Genomic DNA, 23006 nt, shown 5'->3' on the forward strand with positions numbered 1-23006 from the left:
GGCGTTAGAAAATATGCAAAAAAAGAGAAAAGAAGAAAAGAAAAAAAAGAGAAAATGTGATACAAGATAATTTTTGTGTTCACAAAATTTTCAAAATAAAATTTTTTTTGATGCTGCAAATGCCCTAAATCCACGAAAAATGTAAAATGTAAATAAGATTTACTATAAAAAATTGTAAATTGTGTTCGGACAAGTTTGTTAAAATCAATTAAGTTCCAATGACCAACATTTCAACCGAAAAATATAAGTTTCGCTTCCGAAAAAATTCTGACCACCGGCCGCAAGCTTACAATGAAAATGCCCATTTCCATTACAAATTTATTTTCTATTTCTCACTTCCTTTCTTTTTTAAAAAATAGGTGACAACATCTACTAATCACATTAAAACACAAGACAGATGCTGTAAAACTAGAAATACAGAATTCCGTACAGAGAGATGAGAATCAACGATATCCGGTCGAAATGCTAAAATAAAACACCAGGCAGCTGATTCAAGGCTAATATAGTTCCTTAGGGTGTGAACATGGTGCGTCTGTATTTCAGGTTCTGGAAACCCGCTTAAACTCCAATTGGTTAAAAACCCGAATTTCAAGTTTTAAAAAAGTTAAAATTCGGGTTTTTAGAATCCGAAATACGGACGCACTATGTTCACACCCTTATTCAGTAGAAATAGTCTGTTATAGCGCAGGCCACTCCCTGAAATCGAAGCACATGGTCGGATCGGAAGCCGACGCGTAATATATCCCTTTCAGACAAAAGCATTAATTTTCTTTAGAATTTTTGAGACTTTTTTTACATTTTTGACACTCAAAAATTTGCATTAAAAACATAAATGTCAGCAAATCTCTATTTTTAAGTTTCTTAATTTATTTATTTTTATTTTTTTGTGAAGAAATAATTAACTTTGCTCAATTTTTTTAACCAAGATTATGCAAGGGTATATTCATCTTTACATACGTTTTTCCAGAATTCTATTGCTAAATTTTATGCAATAAATCATACTTTTCCCGGAAGCACTTTCTTCTGTGGAAGCAATCTCAAAAAAAAACCCGAAAGTTCAACTTTAAGTGCTGCCCTCTAAAGAAAGCCACAAAAGTTCATATTCACCTTATTTCTAATTCAAAACCTACGCAATTCTTTTTAAGTCAAGGCCTATCAAAAAAATTTCTACAGTGGAAAAATGCCACCACCACATTTGTGTTCACACGGGGTCCGAAAGTGATATATCCCTCAGTGGAAATAACCTGTAATAGCCTTCTGCCACAGCGGAAATAGCCGGTTGCCGACGCGTGATAATGATTACTATCACTCGTCGGATTCCGATCCGACACATGCTTTGATTTCAGAACTTAACCTGCGCTATAATAGGCCATTTCCACTGACAAAGGGGCTATGTATTAGCTTTGTGACAGCTGCCTGGTGTTTTATTTTTGTATTTTGGACTAATGTGTCATTGGCTCTCATCTCTTTACACTGCGCTGAACATTTCCATTATACAGAATACCGTGATCTCATCACTTCGAGAAAAAAATTCATATACAAATTTCAATCACATCAATAATGAAATCTTAAGGAATACAAATGTTAGACATGCTTTTTTCGGGAAAAAAATGTCGATTCTTCTAGTCCAATCTATACGCTACTACTACTAATAAACCACACATGTTCCTCGTCCATATTTCTCTGCGGAACTTCTAACGAATTAGTACATGTTGGAATGTGTGTGTATGTATAGTGAACCTTACGTGAAGTTTGTTTCTGTGTAATGCTTGTTATTTGTAGTGCTGCCATGTGCAATCAATTTTTTTAAACTATGAGTTTTGTCTCAATTCATAGAGAGTGAAGTGTAATTAATGAATAATTATGTAATTTATCTACAATTGAAGTTGTAGGCCTGCTGCTCTCTGCGGCGAGAGAATCTATACGTTGTCTTTTATGGTTCGAAATTATTTATTTTTATTCGAGCATCTTAGGAAAAATAAAGCTGCAGACAATAAGCATCTGCCCTACAATACGCACTAAAAAATTCAGATTTGCAAGAGATTACGGTATCCAAGGAATTTCGCTCTCACGTAAAATGTTAGTGAATTGCCTCGATGTCAGTAGGCCAGGTTTGCAGACGGTAAGGATGAGAAAATTTCCGTATAAAAAAAATTATTCTTCAATAAAATTTTCTCATTCGGTGCTATAACAATAGAAAATATTTAAAAATTTGTACAATCCCGATTGATTCCTCGATTTTTTTTTTTCCGATTTCGAATTATGGTGACAATAATTATGCATCATATGATGAACACATAGTTTGTCTTGCGACTATAATTTATTCTTCAGTTGAGTTCTATTGGTAGTAGAGTATAAAGAAAAAGGGAACAAACGATCCCCTTCACTTCCCATCGTTTAGGTATTTTCGCATCTCTTTGACAAATCGGTGAGGCATCTCCAACATCAGAAGATGCGTCGCATTCTCCATAGTAATCAGTTTCGCATTCGGATTATTTTCAAGAACTGTCTGGAAAATCTTGTCTCTGCAATAATAGACAGAATTCAAAGTAATTATGATAATACAATACATTCTAACGCTATCAACCATGAAATATTCGATCCAAAGTGGTCTAGAGTCAACGAAATTGGCTGCGGGAAAATTAATTTGCAAAAATGAATATTATATAAATTATAATTAATTGAATGGAATTTCACACATGAAAAAATATGCGAAATTATTGCATTTCTAAAATAAGTACGAGTCGTCATAATAGCTTGGTATTCAGCTAAAAAAAACATAAAAGTGTTTTGAGGTTTTATGTCAGCCACGCAAGGAACCGCTTAATCCATGTCTGATTTTTTTCTTGGCACAGGGCCTCTGCCCCTTCATAGCTAAGGCTGAAAGGGCTTAGTGCTTAGTCCAGGGTCCGAGACGTCAGTATCAGTTTTACACAATACATTTGCACTATAGAAGTCCTATAACAGATAACCTTTCCTCCGCCTAACCAGATCATGGCCCACCGCTATGTCTCAAATCAAGAGATAAAACATTGTAGTGACTAAGTATTTGTCTCGTTGTAGGTCTGTTGCTCTGCGTGGCGAGACTTTTTGACTTGAGATCGGCTCTCATTCGTGACTCGAAGTTGGGAACCACAGAAAACCAACTTCAGCTGATCTGTGGTGCCGGTGGGGTTCAAACCCGGGTTCTCGAGTCCGTCACTATACCCATTCGACCACCACGGGGGGAACCTTTCCAAAAGGAGAACCAAATATTCCAGCCTAAAGTTCTGTCTATATAGGCTATGGGCCCTCGACATTACGTACTTTCATTTCATACTAGCAAACAATGCATTGCGACACAGAAAATTCTCACACCAAACAGTTAGTACACTAGCCTCACAGTGAGACGCATAGCAAAAAATTTCATTCGGAATCAGCTATAGACTAAGTCCTGGCGTACAGTACTTACGCATCATGCGCATAACTAATCGTGGTGAGACGATAATGATTGAATGTGATATCCCTAACAAATGAATTCTGCAAATGCATACATGGCCGATAAATAGGTTTCGGGGATCAAATGTTTCTCCCAAGTCTTTAAAACTATTGTTACAGCTCAATTGAATTATGATAGAAAATAACATTCATGTTTGAATTATTTATTACCCAATTGAAAATGAAAAAATACATTCAACGTTTCACACTAACGTTATTCTCTTCGATTCCGAGCCTCGGACTAAGAGCATGTCTCCTTCGTAGATTCCTTTGTAAGCCTTCGGACGTAAGTCACCTTCTTCGGCTTTCTTGTATAAGAAATCGATGTCGGTTTTCCATTTGAACTTACCATTTTCCTTCACTAAATCAGCGGCGACTTTTTTCATGAAAATCCTTTGCTAAGGTAAACAGCAATTAAGCCAGATTATTCTCGAAGCAAAATCATCAAAAACCATGCCGAAATTAATTCGAATTCTTTAAATAAGCATACCTACATGTGGACACTAGTCCTTGAACTTCAAATATTGTACTGTATCTGCAAGTGACAGAGTGATACGAAAAAATACACGCCTTACATAAGAATTTTTACTGAATAAAACCAACTATATGTTGAATAACATGTAGTTACAACCAACGAAACATTCATAAAGTATTTATTTATTCTAAAAATTACGCTAAGAGTAAATGTATCGCTAGAGAAATTCTTGATTTTTGTCGCACTTCTAGCAATCTATATTTTGCTTTTATTTTTTATTTTCTAACTTGATTATTCAATCTTTTGGTTGCGGAAACAGTCGGAGGAATGCTCCTCTCAAAACAGCAGGGTGAAAGAAATTTCTATTTTTTGCAGTTGTATTTTTTGTAAAAGGTAGACGGTACCACTTGAACTCATACGTTGCAAATATGTATAATACAGTATAATAAGAAAAAAACAGTGTAATATATAACAGAGAATCTCTGGGTGTGAACCCACAATCAATAGTGACTGGTGGCAGGCAAGCACTCTTCAACTACTCAACAATATACACCCATGTTACACAGTGCAAGCAAACCTGATAGAAAATGTAAAAATAGTAAAGAAAAAAATTCATAAGAAAAAAAAAAAGATTATATCTACGTATGTCATCTATACGTCGTTTTAAGCACTTCATGTTAAAAATAAAAATTAATTCAGATCATCACAGAATGATTGAGCAGGTGACTTACTACGTTGATCATCCGTGGATGATGGAAGCATTCCGAAGTTTAAGCACTTGAAAAAAGACAAAAGTCAAGAATTAAATCACCGATAGTTCACCGAATTTTTCTTCAAATGTTCCGGGGTAAATTTCTTTTGGTGCCGTCTTTTTTTTTTTTTTTTTTAAACATACGGCCATCTTTAACGGCCCCATAACTAAGTACTGCAGAACGGCCTAGATGCCGCGGCACCATGGAAAATCATTTTATTCAGGTCAGGTCTTTTTGTGCAACAGAGAGAGCGGCAGTTTTTTAAAAGCATTTTTGGATTAGGAATTTCTTTACTTTTCTTTCCCAACTCTAATTTCGCATATCTAATTCAGCATAGTTACTTTACTATACCATTAAGTTGAAGTTGTAATAAGTTTCTCATATGACTACAGCTCTCTCCGTTCCTATGCAAAAGGAATTGTTTATGCACCCCCTGTGAAACAAAGTGCTCTGAAGGTGATCTCTTGCAATTTCAGAACATTATTGATTACAAAGGAAAAATATCATATCATTAAGGAAATTACATGGGCTGTAACGTACCCCTTCAGAATCACACACATGGCTTCTCAACATCGTTTTTGCTTCCATCAAAGACATGTTGGGATCGAGTTTGTTCAAAAATCTGTTTTGTCCTAATAACTGCATCCTACAACAATCCATATATTCCTTTTTATCTTCTAGGTACGGAGCTCTGTCCACAAAAACCAATTTCTCGACGGCGTTTGGCTGAGAATGTGAAACAAAAATATATTACCAATGAGCAAAATTGACCAAAAGTCGTGGATGATTATTATTTAATTTTTTCCAGGAATAACATGATATAATTTTATTTTATCGTACGGATGATTTTTAATGGACAATGTTAGCGGAAATTGGACGATAATTGTGAGAATTGATCAGAAATTCCGGTTTTGTAGTTTCAAAATGGGACCACTCCACCTACGATCATGTTTGAACATATTTGGATATATATTATATATAATATAATATTTTATACCGCCCCTCAACAGATCCTTTTTCACGAGAGCGAAAGGGAAACGTTTCCGGGAAAAAATGACGAAAATTCCGTGAAATTTCAATTCGATGAAATTGTAATATTTTATAATTGTTTTATTTATATAATGAAAATTTTGTCAGTGGATGTTTTGTTGGAGGAAGATATTTCATACTTTGCCTGAAACGACCAGGCATTGTATAGAATGCCTGGATTTCATACTTTGCCGGTAACATATACACTCAAACCTCCAATTTTTTTCATCTCTGTTATTTTTCGTGTACATTTTATAATTATTTTTTTAAATACATATACATTACTAGAAAAATGTCTTTAAGATATTTTTCTAGTAATGTATATCTAACGTGTTTCGGCGCCCCTTTTCATTTGTTTGCACAGCGGATATTTCTGCAACCGTGGATTTTAGAAACACTTTCGACTACAATTATTATTATTTTTTAATGAAAAGTGGTTACTGAAATGTCTTAAATTTCCCGAGGGGTCATAATAAGTAGAATTTTTTTTTTTTTTTTGTGTAGACTCTGTGCGTCTTTGAGCTTAAACTCTCCCAGTTGGCGAAATGTGAATTCGGCTTTAGAAAGCAAATTACGGGAGGTGGGGGGGAGACTTCCCCATTCTTTACTTCATATTTTATAGATATCTTGAAAATAACATATTAATTATGCTGCTGTTTGGTGACTTTACAAGTTCTCGTATGCCATAAATAAAAATGTTTTTTGAAAGCGATGAAATGTTTCGAAAATGGTCACTACATGTCCATTTTAATAATATCAAGAATGAACATATGCAAATATTTTAACTTTTGGAAGATAGATGGCGCTAATTAAGGAGGAAAAAAAAGATGAGGATTGCTGATTGGAATCCTATTACGCAGTAGTTCTCAAACTTTTTGACTCCAGCTCCAGGAGCCCTTTTTTGTGAATAATTTTTATGGCAGAACCTTGTAGGTCTCTTTCATTTATTTATATATCAAATTTATTGATTTATATTATATTTCTCGAGTCAACGCGGAGCCCCTGAGACGTGCACATGGAGCCCGTGCTCCGCGGAGCACGGCTATAACGGATTCTAACACCCTAGCTAAAGTTGTGCTACAAAACGCGATATCGGTAGCAGGACTCACCAGATGCTATGATGCTATTTTAGCATGATATATATATTGATTAATTATATATTAAATATTGCTCAATTAATCTCCGTTTTCGGGGAGTAATGCCGATTGCAGTTATTTTCTCCGTTTATTTTCTATTTTTTTAGTTCACAATATATGCATCTCAAAGAACCCACTGCATTTTTTTCAATCATTGCCTGATTTCATAGATCCTCTGATCTTCGGTATGATCGAAATGTGTGTCGATTTTGTATATGAACAATTATTGTTCGAAGAGAAAAGGTCTACATTTCAATTCAAACAAAATTGCAAATTAACGTACTTTCATTAATCTTGTGGCAATTAGTAACGAATAAGCAAACGATTTTGAAACTCAAAATTCATTATTTTATTTAGCAAACATTTTGGATAATTTTCAATATTTTAATCTGGAACAGAATTTTTTTATAATGTAAAATTGTTTACACCATTTAATGTCACGTCATTTACAAACTTTATCAAAAATCACGTGATTTCATGACCTTCATTATTCGTGGTCATTAAATGACGTGGTTTTTTTTTTTGTTTTGACTTTCGTCATTTAGGGAAAATAACCAAATTTTTGCTTTATGTTTGACGTCAGGAGACTACTTGGGTTATCGCTGCTTTGACAGGTTTTATTTGGCTCAAAAATGTTCAATTTTAGGGACTATACACAAACGGAATTTAAATTATTGGCTATTATCATTTAAATTATTTTATTGTGTATTATTTTAAATGAAAATGTTTTTCATTATTGCTCACTGCGTTAGATTGCTCACTCATCTCAAACGCACGGGAAAAGGTGGTTTTGTTGTGAAACAATTTGGCTGGAAATGCTATATCATCAGTGTCATTTAATGAGTGAAACTTGTTTTATGTTTTTAGTCACAATTCACAATGAAGATTTTATTTTTCAAACTTGCAGTTTACTTTACATTTTCGCAATTTCTTAACCACACATTTGCAAATTGAGGTGCAAATGACTTCCAAGAGCAGTCAGTGCCGTTTTAACGGGGGCCTCAGAAAAATGAGAGGGTAGTTGAATTTTTCGAGAATTTTCCAGGTACGGAGTCGGGAAAATCACTTTGCTCGGGGGCCCGTGATGCTCTACGGCCCTGAGAGCAGCGCTCGTGTTTCATTAATTGGAGGCTTTATTACAAAGGCTACAACAGGCAAAATGCCCAACGAGGTGGCTGAAAAAAGATGCCCGTAACAAATATGGATTTCAAATATAACTAAAATACGAGCAACTATACCAAAAAGAAACTAATGAAAGGGTTTTAAGCACACAAGGTCTACATAAAAACAGTTAATTCTTTTGTATTTATTTTGTGCATGATGAACTCTCGGGAAACTGATGACATTTGAAAGTAACTGCATGCCATTTGGAAAAAATTATAACTGGAAGTATGTTTCTCTAAAGTCAACGGTTGCAGAGTTATCCACTGTGCAAACGATTTGGGACAGCCTGTATTAATAGCATAATTGCACAATTGTCTTCAAGAAGGCGATGATGATATGCAATTAATATCATAAATTATGACTGCACATACGTTTTTAACGCCTAACATGTGTCCAATTGAAGCAGAAAAACTATGACAGATGAAAGAGGCTTTCTGGATTCGTCGATCTTTCATGAAAAGTTCCACATCTTTCACCATCAGATCGCAGGTGCATTCCTTTGGCGAAGGACTGTCAAAATGGTTCCTCAGATCCACCGTGTAAACCTTAACAAACAACAAAGATAGATTAGGATTCAATTCTTCAAATTAAAAAAAAACGCTTCTTTTCTCTTTTTTCATCATGACCGGAATAGAAGCGGTTGACCAGATCGATTAGAAACCTTTGTACCGTACAGAGCAGCCGTTGGGAGTGTGCGGCAGAGGCTCCATGTCTTGGGGGGGGGGGGTGCACTTCTGGAATTATTTATTTCGTAAATTCTCGATTGTCGTCTATTCTGGAATTCTGAATTGTTATCTAGAGAGAAATAATTCTGAAATTCTGCAATTTAATTTGAAAAGAAATAATCCTGGAATCATTTATTATCTTTCATAAATTTTGAATTTCTACCAATTTTGGAATTGTTTCTTTAATAAATTCTGAACTTTCATCAATTTTGAAGTGTTATTTCTTTCATAATTGACTGTTACTACATTTAATTGTCTATGTTTTTTTGTATGGATATTTTTCAGCATTCCTGTATACGTATGGATTTTTCATGCCAATTTCCTTCTCGCACAGAGTGTATAAAATCGGGAATAAAGGGCCCAGAAATTTTATTAAGACGCCTCCGGCCCTGCTATTATTTTCGCACCGGGCCCCGCGTCTGGTAAAGGCGGCCCTGGTACTACCGTAGGATAAATATATACCCAGATAGAACAGCTCACAACCCCGGACTGATGTAAAGCAACTTCCGTTTTCCTGGTACCGTAGGACATTCCAGGATCCGGCTGTGTTCTTGTAAGGATCTCTCTTATAACTCAGGGGCACTTTTATTTCAATCAGTACACAGCCCTGATTCATCGTCACAGAGGCAGTTTACTATCATTCTGCGTCCGAGAAGGTTAACTGGGGAAATTAACTGTTATGTCTAACCTAGCAGGTTTCGGGCATGTATGTGTTTTGGTTCTATCAATTATCTTCTGGGGACAAAACTCATGCGTGTAATTAATCCATTTTTGATCGTTCCTCCAATTCATGACCGAATTGCACAATTTTTTAATAGATAATTATATAACTAGTTAAGCAAATAATTTTTTTTTTCAAATTTTAAACATTCATTTCTGTTTGTGGTCATGGGAATTTCTAAATTGAAAATCAGGATAAAATTTCCAAAAATTTAATTTTCAAAAAGTCATAAAATTGAAAATAATGATAACAAAATAATTTGGCACTGTCTCATTAGACCTTTTAATTTCCAAAAATGTCAATTTCATACAAAAATTTGTATGAAAATTATGAAAAAAAATAGTCCGAATCAACTGTGTAAATTCGGGGTCCCAGTATAATTAGCCGTTGGGAGGAAAATTTATCATGGTGCGAGATAAAGATGGATACTCGAGTAGCGTGGTGGTAAGATGCTCGTCTATCATCGTGAAAGTTTCCATTAGGTCCTAGGTTCGATCCCGGGAATAGATGTCGCCTTCATTTCCAACCCAATCTGTAAACGGCAGTGAATTGCGTAAAGCGATATGGCCGGAACTGGTGTTTGGTGAAGGTGATAAAAATGGACGATGTAGAGCAGTTATTTTCAACGTGTTGCTCGCGAACACCGAGAGTACTCAGTGCTCATGCCCGATTTCGTGCTCGCGAGCACTTGATAAAATTTTTCACGTAATCTTCAATTAAACACCCTGAAAAAATTACATTTTCAAAGACTAAAATTGTGCAAAGTTCAATGATGGATATGGGGGCAGCGCTCACGACTCGAGAAAGGTTGAAGACTACTGCTGTGCAGGAATGATATATTCAGTGTATAGTTAAAATAATGTTGGAATAGCGTTTAAGGGGGGTGGAAAATGAAAATGTAATATATTTTTCATATTGTTTCGCAGCTGTTATCCTAAAATAGAGTAACAAATAATCAGGTCGAGCGTCAGCTTGCTCATTGTGGGAGCCAAGTAGGAGAGACTGATATACCTTAGAACATTATTTTTCAAACTTTTTTCTCAGACCATTTTTACCGTAAAATTTCTCCAAATTCATTCTTGGTATCTGTATACAACATGAAACATAATATAAATTTCAAATTACCTTTTCTTGTCTTACTGTAATCATAAAATATGCATTTGGGAAAAGGCAAGTGTTCCAAGAAACAATAAGGGGTCTTGCACCTTAAAGCGTGCACTGTTGTACCTTGAAACAGGGTAAAATTTCAAAAACAAAAAAAATACAAATTGTAATGAGTATTTTTTAAATATAATCTATATATTTTTTGAAATATAAAATATCAAAATAATGACACGAATAGGATTATAAAGGGTGTTATATAATTGAAGTTCCTGTGTACTCTAAGTAGTTTTTCTCAAAAACTACTCATCCGAATGCAGCCAAATTTTTAGGATACCTTAATGTCAGTATGGTGAAAGTACTCAGACCTATGTAGCGTCCTTTCTAGTAGACTTATTACACTGAAACTTGGTACATACGTCACATGGTCCATGGGGGAAAAAGAGAAATATAATAAAAAAGCGTCACTTTTTTTGAACTGATGGTCGAAAAGTAAACTTTTTTCCATACATCTCTCTCCCACGGTTTCATTAAGATATCCTAAAAATTTAGCTGTATTCGAATGAGCAGCTTTTGAGAAGAAATACTCAGATTACGGGGACTTTAATTATAATTACCCTATATATAAACAAAAGTGACAATAGTGGAGGTAGGAACATATATATGTAGTTGAAATGCATAATCATTCTTTATTATACTTGTAGAAACGGAAATTATGTTTCTAAATCTTTAGTTCCACCAGTTCTTTTGATGCTAGATGATCGCATTAGAGATAAAATATGCGTGATGATCATTTGTGCTAAAATATATAGCACTGATAAACAATAATAGTTTTGCATTTCTCCTCCTAAGGAGATTCATTTGGCGAAAAATTCATTCCACACACTTTGTTTTTTCCAACAAATTCGACTAGAAAATAACCGAAGGTTAATGGAAGCGAAGAAATGAATATAGCTGAAGCTTTTATAGGAAAAAATTATAGAAATTTAAAATATAAATTGTATTTAAAAGAAAAAAAGAAGTATTAAAAATTAGCGTAAGTGTTGGGTATTCCGAGGTAAACTTGGAAAATTTCAAGTTTTTATGCTGTTCCAAGGCACACGATCTTTTTGTTTCAAGGTACATGATGCTCTATTATATCTGAAAAATATTAATAATTTTTTTATGATGTTTGGTATGGTTGAACGCTAGGTACAATTTATCAGGAGAATGCAAAGATTATAATTACTAAATTTGAAATGTTCAGATGAAACACAGCAAAAACAAGAACACTATATTTTTTTACTTTATGCGCCTACTTGCGAAATCTCTGCCAATGCCATAGACAGTTCAGTTGTAAGGTTATGTGTATTTCTAATCTCTTGCACTCCGAAAACATCAGCTAGAAAGCAAAACTGTCAAAACTATTTCAAATGGTTCAAGGTTTACTTTGGTCAAGAAACAACAGTCCCCCCCCCCCCCCCATACCATAAATAACGTTTACTCACAGTTCTCCGTAAGGTGTCGGCCAATAGTTGCGATATATACGGAAACATGTTTTTATTCCAGTACAGACCATGAAGCAATATGACCGGAGGGCGTTTAATCTTTTCGGAATCGACCATTTCCGAAGGTATTGGGTGAAACATGTGGAAGGCCATTCTCACCGCTGCCATTTTCGACTAGGTACAGTGTTTTAGACTAGCAACTTGCAGATGTGGATATAATAACAGGATGAATTCGGTTTTCAGGATGTGTTTTTTCAGTCTCGTACATCTAATACCAAGGAAAAATATCTAAAATAAGCAGAGCCTACTCGAATGTTATCGGACAAATGTGAGTTTAATGTCTCGTTAATTGTGAGTTCTTCACCCTCAATTAACAATCAAGGAAATATTGCTCTCTCTGGGACGTGTGCCAACCATTAACCAACTTTACTAACAAAAATGGTAGAATGTTCAAGTTATAATGGCAAGGAGAAAAATAACGTGATTAAAAAATTGCCTTTTTCTAAGAATTTTCATTTGTGCAGTAATTATATCATTCAATTATTCATCATTTTTAATTAATCGATTTTAAATTTTCATTAGTTTTCAGATCATTAGGCCCTAATTTTTATTATTTCTTTCAACAATTCGAAAAATTTCCTTTAATTCTGAATTTTCATCGACTCAAAATTTTCATTAATTCTTCATGTTAATTTACATGTCTATAATTTTTGAGTGAATATTTTTGAGCATTCCTGTATATTCGTGATGATGCACGAAACTTTGAATGCCCCAATTACCAACCTCCCACCTCTCCGTCAATTAAATATATAAAATCGGGGATAAGGATTGTTGCACCGATCTTCGCATCTGATAAAGACGGGCCTGCGTTACTAACGTCCGAGAAATAAAAACTGAATAAGCCTTCATATGCAGGGTCGTAACTAAGATTTTTGCCACCCGGGCTTTTGTTTCCACCTAAAACTACCGCTCCCTAAATTTTGTCATCAACCGAGACATTTGCCCACCCTCCTCTCTAATTCCGGCTTTGCCCATATGCACTTTGTTGCTTAAACTCATTTCCTCTGTAAGTAAACATTTAATTCATTGTTGTTGTTTTTTTCCCTATTTTACTTCCATTGTTTCGAATATGAACAATCAATTTTCAAATTCGGAGTTAGCTATGAAAAGGGACGATATTTCAATCAGCCTTTGTCCACCGGAAGCAATTGCAAACCTGTTAGATTATTCCAGGACACTCGCGAGTTTGCCTAGAATTTCAATTTAGGTCATCAAACGATGGAGCCACAGAAAACATCGTTTGGGAATGCATTAAAATGTATTGAAAGCGTATAGAGAGTCTTTCTTCTGCGATGGATGTCCCCTTGGTCTCTGCAGTGGAGGTGAGCTCCACCGTCTAGCTAACTTTGATGAGTGAGCTGGCCACTCAGCCTCAAAGCGCTATGGGGTACGGTCAAGTCTGAGCCCCTCTATAGCAGGTACTGGGGCGTTCTGAGAAGTGAACTAGACCGTAATTGATACGCAAGATCTGTGAGAATAATTCCAAGGAACAAAGTTTTCCCGAAAATTTCAGTTCAATAAAGATACACAGTGCACCTCATATATTGTTTTCAATTATGTAATGTAAAAAATAATATGTGCTGTAATAACATGCGGAAACGAAGAACTAGCAGAATTAATGCATGATTTATATCCATTTATTATATTATAATATATTATAGTATAATTCCCCAACCACTTTACGATCAAGGCCGTGAATATTGCGTCCAAACGCCAGTAGGAAACATTCAAATAAGTTCTCTCTCTGTCTTCTTTCCTCTCCCGTCATAATCGCGAAGCTTTGTTGAAACCCAGTGGAAAAAAGTTGTTATTTTACCTCCGTTTATTTCTGTACTCCTATTAGTGATTGTTTTTCCACATGTGATATGCCCTTCTACTATATACATATAAGAGCGAAAGAGAACAGGTAGGGTGAGGGCAAATGGAGAAATCTACTTCGTACGTACTCTCTTATCTACTTATCTATTGTACTGTTTTCCTTTTATTTGTTTTGTTTTTCTTCTACTTTTTTTTCCTTCTCCTTTTTTCCCTTTTCTATTTTTCTAACGTGCGGTTAGGTTAAGGTTACTATAGTTATCGCCGATTCATCAGAGATCACACGAAACATTTTTATCAATTATAATTGAATTCGTATATTACTGTGTATGTTTTATGTTGAAGATTAGAGCATCAGTGAAATCAGTCAATGATTGCGAGAGAGACAATGAATCCTTCGAGGTGCATTAAACTAAGAAAAAAAAGGAAATGCATTTTATACAGCCGTCCTTTTTTCCGTTTGGAAATCATAAACAACGCAAACAATTGTTTACATAATTTGTAATTTTTCAAGGGGGGGGGTGAAAAAAATCCCCGAAAAATGGGAAAAAGATGGTCAAATCTATTGTTCTGTCACTTTGGTTCCCCCCCCCGAACGAAATTTCTGGCTACGCCCCTGGGTACAACAAAAAACGGTGCCTTGACCGCAGCAAAAAATTTCTACCGCAAGGAGTCCCCCATCGCGGGGTTAGCGCACCAACCTCTCGATGAGTATAAAAAACAAGCCTGCCGTTCGGAATCGGCAATAAATTGTAGGTCCCGGTCTAATTAGCCCTCGTATGCAGAAAATGACCGTGGTGCGACAAAAATGATCAATGTTATAATAAAGTGCAAATTATAGACAATGCGAACAATTATTTGCAACATTCATAATTTTTCAGATAAAAAATGAAGTTGATATCAATACTACTGCACTCATTTTATAATAGCAATCTGCAGATGATGTTGTGGTGGCGTGATCGGGAAGGTGTCAGGTCGAATTCTCAGGAGACCGGATTAAAATCCAGCCATAGGAAGTTGAATTAACTTTCTTTATTTTATCTGAATTAGCACCATCTATCGTCCAAAAGTTGAAGTAATTGCATACGTTCTTATATAGATTTAGGTTTGATTTACAGCAAAATTTGTGTCTCCAAAGATAGATCTATATTAGATACACACGATATAGATTTTATATCTAAAATTTTATAACTATTCCCGTTATGCTGGGAGCAATGTTCTTTTTCAGTCAACGAAAGCAAATGTCATTTTTAATGTAAAATGTATCGGAGCAAACAATGTGGGTTATGTTATACACTAAACTGCGTTTATGTAACCAGTAATTACCGGTAATTAATATTCACTTAAGTGAATAATTTCCGAGGGTATTTTTTCCCGAGTGTGTCTTGGGCTCATACGTTAAGATTTCCATGCACCATATGCCATCATTGAATCGTGATCAACTTGTACGATTTCAATATGGCATGCCTTGTTACCATCGAGCTTACATTGCTGGAAGGAGCATGACGTCAGCGGTCTCCGCCTTGGCAGTGCTGAGAAAGATGTCCTCAACATCTCTGTCATCAGATCACGTGACTCGGTGAAATCAAACAAGATCCCCTATAGAGATCAATGTTAAAATTGCCGATTTTAGCACAAAAATGAGAAAATTTAGTGGGGTTTTTCGCCCCACATCAATAATTTTAAAAATTGAATTGAATCTTTGGTTTTCGAAATATTAAGCTCGCTTAGAGATACGAAGCCTAGAAAATTAAATATAAAATAATGAGGCAGACCCACTTTTGCGGTGGATATCCATGCAATAACATTAATTTCAGCTTTTTATTTAAATCTTCTCAAGCGGAAAAATGAGAATTAATGTCTCCATGTTGTCTTATGTTATCAAATTGCATCAATCCGTATAGTTTAGGATGTTTTTAAATTAATTATAGGCCCATATAAATTACATCGAAGAACCACAGCTTTAATCAAGCATTTTTTGAAGCAAAAACAGGCAGATCAATAACTTAAAAAAAATTTCGAAATATCTAGCTCCCATCCCGATGCTAATCAAAACCATAATTAATTCAATAATTAAATAATTAATTAATATAGATTATAATGTATATTATAATTAATAAGTTAATACAGATTAAGTTTCACGCCCCTAAATATTCTTTTGGCATTAAAAATTTAAATACTAATTGTATTTGACGATTGCATTTAAACTTTTGGCTGTATATAAATGATTGTAGAGCTAAATTCACTGAAATGACAATTATTTGTAATACTAATTGGATGGAATTGATGTGGTATCTTGATTCAATGAGAGTTTTTGTTTTAAATTTTCCAGCTTCCCAGTTATACTACTACTATTATTAATTAACCATATATTTACATAGGTACACAATCCTCTGAAGAATTTCCAACAAATTGGTACATGTCAGGATGTGTATTCTGAGTTGTTTGCAAGGCCCCAATGATTGATACTTGGTCAGCCGAGGCAAGCTCAAATTTTGGTGTCCCCGGTAATTTTGAAAGAGAAGTAAAAGAAAGCACTTTTTCTTTGTTCCAACACTCATGACACCAGATCCTTCTGCATACCCCCCCCCCCCAAGTTGCAACCCTGGTTGTATGTGTGGCCCTAACATATTTATGTTGCCAGAACTGTGAGTATTTCATGCTCTGGTGGTGGTGCCTATATTTTGAAGTGAAAGTCACAAGTATCTGAATTTTTCACGTTATGTAAGTATAGTGTCGAATGCCTGCTAGCTCTCAGCAGAGAGAATTTTCGATTTTCATTCCCACTGTATAAGACAAAATAAATGATTCAATGACAGTGACACAATATCAACATAAACTTTATTATATACAAGGATTTCAGGTACATGACATATGCACCACTTAAGTAATACAAGGACGGAATCAGCTATATATAGATATTTGCACAGATATACTGTGATACAGCATTTTTGTTATCTACAGATTGTGTGAGTCAAGCATTTTCTACTCATAGAAAACTAAACATGTAGTATTTACATAACATCATATGGCTGCCGTAATATTTCTCATGGTTGAATTGTGGGTAAATTATGCATGCCAACAGTTTTAATGACATGTTTGCGCAAAGGTATACACAGAATGTTCTCAAAGGAGGTTTCAAATTGTTTTTCTTTGGGGGGGGGGTGTATACATTTTTTCCTGCATTTTCCCCCCGAGTGTGTCAATGTGTTTGAGTAATATCAATTTTTCAAACAATAAACAGCCAAAAAAGTTAAGCAGCTTTATCACAGAATTATCGAATGAAATATATGCATAGACTATATTGGGTGATTCAAGATATCTTGAAATAAATTGTGCAAAAAATATCTATCAACTGAGAGATTCATATCAATGTTATGTTCACTGGCTTTTGACATGAAAGTCAATGAAAATAGGATAAAGTGAATTCTCTACATAGGATATTTTCAATGGGCCATAGCCAATTATATCAAAGAAGTTTATATTATTGTACCATAGATAAAATCGAATAACTATGGGAAATCTTCCAAACCAAAGAGTAATATAGTTATACATGTATATGTTTATACGTTACGGTAAAAGCCTGAAGACTGGTAAAACCTAGAAGGTAAGACCTAGGTTTTATATTATCAGACCAGAGAAGGCCCGAGCTCTGTCCGTTCCATGATATAAGCTCTTTACCAGTGCGGGTTGGGCTATGCTGGGGAGAAGAGGCTTTATACTGGTTAGACCTAGGTTTTACTAAGACGAGTTAATAAAAGCCCAAAAAATGCTTGTAAACATTTTCATTTTGGACTTTTGGACATTTCATTTGGACGAAGTTAAAGCCCGTTTTTAAGGAATAAATTTACCATCCCGAACTAATAAGTTCTTAATGTTTCAATAATTATAATTTTAATAATTATACTCAATTAACAATCCTAATTAATTAACATTATAATTATACCACATAGCAAGCACATCATAACGCCACACCTACTTAATTAGTATTAGAAAATAATAAGTTCATGATGGTTAAATAATTCACCAGTTTATTATTAGTTATATAAATACAACGCCATAACAGGCAAAATGATCAACGAGGTGGCTGAGATAAAGATGCCCACAATAATAATATAGAATTATTAGAATAATAATATAAAATTAATAGAATTATTGAATATTGTAATAAACAATTAATTATTAAAATAATTATAATAATTAATTTTTAAGCATCAGGAACTAATAAATTCAGTGGTCAATTGATTCATTATTAACAGGCTTCCACTGTGTGGAGTTATTAATTAATTTTCTCTGAACAGTATGAACCATAAATCAATCAATCAATGTATTATTTTTTCTTAGTTGTCATTACTAACTACTAAGTTTATGCTGGTTAATTAATTCATTTTTTAATGATTATTAATTAATTAGTAAGTGTCAGGAACTAATAAGTTCATAATGATTAATTGATTCATTAAAAATGGGCTTTGACATGGTAAAGACAGAAATAAAAACGTTACCAAGCTTATTTCGGGCTTTTACAAACTCGCCTCAGTGAAACCTGTGTTTTACCAGTCTTTTTGGACTTTTACTGTAACAGTGTAAGGTCGGTATTACACTATAAAAGTTTGATAAAAGTTCCTTTATAAAACTTGAAAAATGCAACCAATCAGTTGCATCAAAATGTAATGCATAGGTTACATTTGAGCAATGCTCTTGTTGGTTGTTTTTTCACAATTTGTAAAAGATCTTTTATCAAACTTTTATAGTGCAATCCCGGTCTGACACATATAAAATTATTGTTAAAGCAGGCATCATTATAGTCAAACTGTAATACTATAAAGGATATTTTATAATGAATCAATAAAAAAGCATCTGCATATATAACTCATGAAAGATGTTGCCATTCAAAAGTACATATTAAATTACATCTCCATTAAAAAGAACATGAATTGATTTATTTCAACTTTTGCATTTTTCTTCTAACTAGCTGTCATTAGAGATTTCAGACCAGGATTCTGTTATTAGCATGGAGGACACTAATAATGTCAGAATAGTATTAAAGTTATTTTAATGAACTAAATATTGTAGTTGTATCTTCAACATATGAATTGACTTCATCACATCTACCTGAAAAATGAATATACATAGGAACTTTCCTGAATCAGCTGCAATTGCTAAATCAATTTCTTCATGCAAGTGATACTTTGGGTTCAGTGTTATTCAGTCACATATAACAGAATGACACATCAATCAGCAAACAAACAAATAAGTAAGAGAAGCCACACAGAGCGTAATGTTTTACTGTGTGTGTGATTTAAAGTTTCCTATTCTATCTCAATGGTGCTTTAAAAATTAGTCTGGAAATACTGGAGACATTACAGGGAAGCAAAAAAATAAAAATAAAAAGTAAATGAAATCCCAAAAGGACATGTTTTTTTTTCCATATGGTTATTGTAGTATGTCTCATTACCTATTATATTATGTATCACTTTCCTCAATACATATATATTTGGAAGACCATTATCACAAGTTTTGGTAATGAGCTCACAATGAGCCGAAATGACTCAGCATTATGATAAATACCAGAAATATTTAAAGATGACTAAAAACTTTGGTCAAAGTAATAATTCCCCAGTGTTGAGAAATCCATAACGTAAGGCAGCTGAAAAGGCGTGTTTCCCCCCACCCCCACTATACTTAATGCATCAGTTTTTAAAAAAGAAAATTATTTTTTACTTATTCTGTGAATCAAAACAATTGGTTTTATTTTGTATTGGATGTTTAGGTTAACATTGAAAAAAAAATAGTGATTTCATTTTATTTATTAAAAACAAAATAACTGAATTTTTAAGTTTTTTTCCCCTATTTCTATCATGTGTTACAAAGTGTATTCGTTTCTAGTGTATTCAATTCTATTTGTTAACAAAATGTTTTTTACATAAAGTGTCATTTCATAACTGAACATATACTTTATAGTCAGAATACTATCTGGAAATATCCCTTCCTCCGATTTTTATAAAAGTTGAAATGTATTTAAAAGAAATCGGAAATATCCAGAACTGATAAATTCTCCAATAGAAAAGTACTGCACTAAAAATTTTCTCATCCCGTTAAAAACTGACTTTTGAAAAAGTATTTATAATTAATTTAGCAATTGACATTTTATGGCTGAAGTAATATCAAATGATTAATGGGCGAAAGTTGCTCAATGACATAAACTTGAAGCCTCAATTCTAGATGAGGTTTACATCAGTGATACCTCAACTTGAGTGGCTGCACTCGCAAGTAATTCAAAACATGAGTGAGGATTTCAACTAAATTGTACAAGCTTGTGAATTATTTGATTAACAAACACGAGCCGCAAAAAGGCTCATTCAGTGTACAAAAAATTTGAATTCAATACCTTTATCAAAAAGTATACAGTGAATGACTACTACTTAACCATATGTGCACCTCGCAAACATTCCTCTGGGAAATTTAAAATAAATTAGTACATGCAGGAACATGTTGTATGTGTATGTATATATGTTTGTGCTTATATGTGCTTATATGTTGCCCTAACGTATCTGTGTTGCTAGAGTTTTAATTGTTTCATGTTACACTAGTGCTGCCTCTGTCTTCTATATTTTGAAGTGAAAATTTTAAATGCTTGAATTTTCTTCTTAAAGTATCGTGTTGAAGGTGTGCCTGGTCTTTATGGAAAGACTTTTTCAAATGGGAGGCCAGCTCGCATTGCCCTTTGAGGTTGGAAAACTGCAGAAAACCAACTTCAACCAACCATCACTGTACAGTCAACAGGAGTATAAACCTGGATACTCATGATGAGAGTCTAGTATGATGCCCACAGGACTGCACAGGGTTGAATTCACTACACTGTTATGGTACTAAAATAATGTTGTACACTAAACTAAAAAAAAAAATTTTAAACTAAAATACAAAATACTCATTTATTTTTTTGTATGAGTACTTATATATTCTAAGCTGCTGAAAGAGTTAGTGAGTGTTTAGTTTAACTTAGGATGCAAGACTTTCATGAAGGAAAGAATTAGATGAAAGTGTTGTAGGTCGAGGTACCACTGTAGTATTTGGTAGTTTTAAAGAGAGAAAAAAAAATATGTTTGATTTTTAATTAAAATTACATGGAAAATCGATATTGTGAAAATAATTTAAAATTAACTTTTTTTAAGTATTTTTACAATGTCTTAATTCAAAGCATTATTTAAAGCTTTATCTTGTAGATAGCCCATTGCTCAAGTTGAAAAGATCATGGAATTACACATATTGATCTGTTTTTTATGTTACTATACAGTTGATCTTACTATTTTTATAATACATTCATTTGAGCAGAACAAGTAAAAATGTGAACTAAGCAAGACTATCTGTATTTTTTGACACTATATTTCAGCGTTGTCCAAATATTTGTAGTCGTGAACTCCCCCACTTCCATTATAGCAGCGGAAACTAGAGCCATCAATCAGTGAGAATGTCCTCAAACATACTCTGGAGCAGTGGTTCTCAACTTTTCAAGCCCATGGCTCGGTTTCATTCATTTTTGTGAATCGAAGGCTCGGTCAAACCCGTGACTAACGGAAAATAAATGAGGAAAATTGAAACAGCTAATCACTAGCGGCTGGTATGAATGATATCAGAGTCTGGCAGTTGGGAAACACTGCTCTAGAGGACATTCCATCCAGAACAAGTAAATATGATACGATAGCCATGCCTGGACTGCCTGAACTAAACAACATTTCATACTCCTATCAAGAGATGTCACCACAAGTACAATTTTTGTCAAATCATTACTATATTAATACTTCAGTCTACCAACACATTGCAGCAGTGTTTTAGCTCGTTAATTAAATTAAAACTTTTCTTTTTAAGTAATTTATTAACTTTTTTTGTAATTCTAAAATTAAGTCATGAACTTCCCCAGTAAAATGACTGTTTATCCCTTGGGGGTCAGACACCTCTAATTGGGAACTTCTGCTATATTTGATAACATTAATTAAATTTGTAATAAAATTCACTTGTGTATAAAAAAGAGGAAATTTCCATTCAGTGAAATAAGAGAATAGCGAAAAAATTTCTAGATCACATTCATGTATTGCAAGAGAACAAATAAAATATCTGCCTAACCGTTTTGTGATTGAGAACCCAAGTTAAAAGCTTATAAGCCTAATTATGAATGGAGAAAAAAATATGAATGCACAAATTCTTAGTGACATTGACCATTTAAATTTAACATGCAAGGTGAAAATAACTTAGATGAACATTTGAAATCAGTAGCTCTCACTAAACTTGAATATTCAAGCTTATCTATAGTAAGTGCATTATAAACGACCGTTCTATTTGATTTATACAGTTTGTGACACTGGCATAGCTTGAAATGAGATCATTTCAAGATATAAAAAAAAAGACTCCTGCAACTAAAACATTAACAAAAAACTATGAAAAATTGCAATATGAAGCACCAGTCAATAAATTACATTTAACACAAATGCATCATTATCTCCACAGACTAAAAAGTTTGCTCTTAGATGCCGGTCTTTTTGGTGGCGGCGGCCTGAGGAGATTGCTATTATGTCTTTTCTTGTCTTCAGCTTCTTGGTTCTTCAGTTTCTTCATCACTTGTTTGTCCAACAGTACTGCCATGTCCATCTAACAATTTAAAAAGGAAATATTTAAACACATCATACATGAATAGTTATTGTGGAAAAAATATACAGTGGATTCCGCATATAGCGTTCTAATTTATGATGTTCCCCTGCTTATAACTCAATGATAGCAACCTTGTCAAATAAAAATTTCATTTTAGACTAAATTTTTCAAATACATTCTGAAAAATGTGCTGTTATCTATCAGAGAAAATATGTAGTCAAGTGTTTTTACTCTATAAAAGTATTACACTGCATTTATTTTTATTTATTTATTTTTTAAATTCTTTTGTTTTGATGCATACCCCAAATTTTCTAAAAATACTAAGACATTTCCCATGTGGACAAATTTTAATAATTTTCACTGTACGTATGTAGCTATATGTATCCTCCTGTATTTTGATTTACAGAATTGACTGAACAGC

General features: G+C 33.9%; 2 protein-coding genes across 2 annotated transcripts in view; both read right to left on the bottom strand.

The window, feature by feature from the left end:
- Window positions 1-304: 304 nt before the first annotated feature.
- On the bottom strand, window positions 305-12367 carry LOC149076518 (uncharacterized). The gene is made up of 5 exons (XM_089244091.1): window positions 12068-12367; window positions 8405-8578; window positions 5245-5430; window positions 3691-3875; window positions 305-2525 (listed from the first exon to the last, which is right to left on the bottom strand). Exons 1-5 carry the CDS (start codon window positions 12233-12235, stop codon window positions 2384-2386), a joined length of 855 nt encoding a protein of 284 aa, XP_089100217.1. The 5' UTR covers window positions 12236-12367; the 3' UTR covers window positions 305-2383.
- Window positions 12368-21827: 9460 nt separating this feature from the next.
- The window catches only part of LOC149076519 (bicaudal D-related protein homolog), a 103524-nt gene continuing 102345 nt past the window's right edge, over window positions 21828-23006 (bottom strand). The window contains exon 11 of the mRNA XM_089244092.1: window positions 21828-22585. Coding sequence (XP_089100218.1) covers window positions 22433-22585 — 153 coding nt within the window. The 3' untranslated portion in view covers window positions 21828-22432. The remainder of the gene's footprint in view (window positions 22586-23006) is intronic.

The sequence above is a fragment of the Pholcus phalangioides genome, unplaced genomic scaffold (genome assembly GCF_987345545.1).
Source record: "Pholcus phalangioides strain wild (caught in Gottingen) unplaced genomic scaffold, Ppha-v1.0 ptg000015l_1, whole genome shotgun sequence".
Classification (NCBI taxonomy): domain Eukaryota; kingdom Metazoa; phylum Arthropoda; class Arachnida; order Araneae; family Pholcidae; genus Pholcus; species Pholcus phalangioides.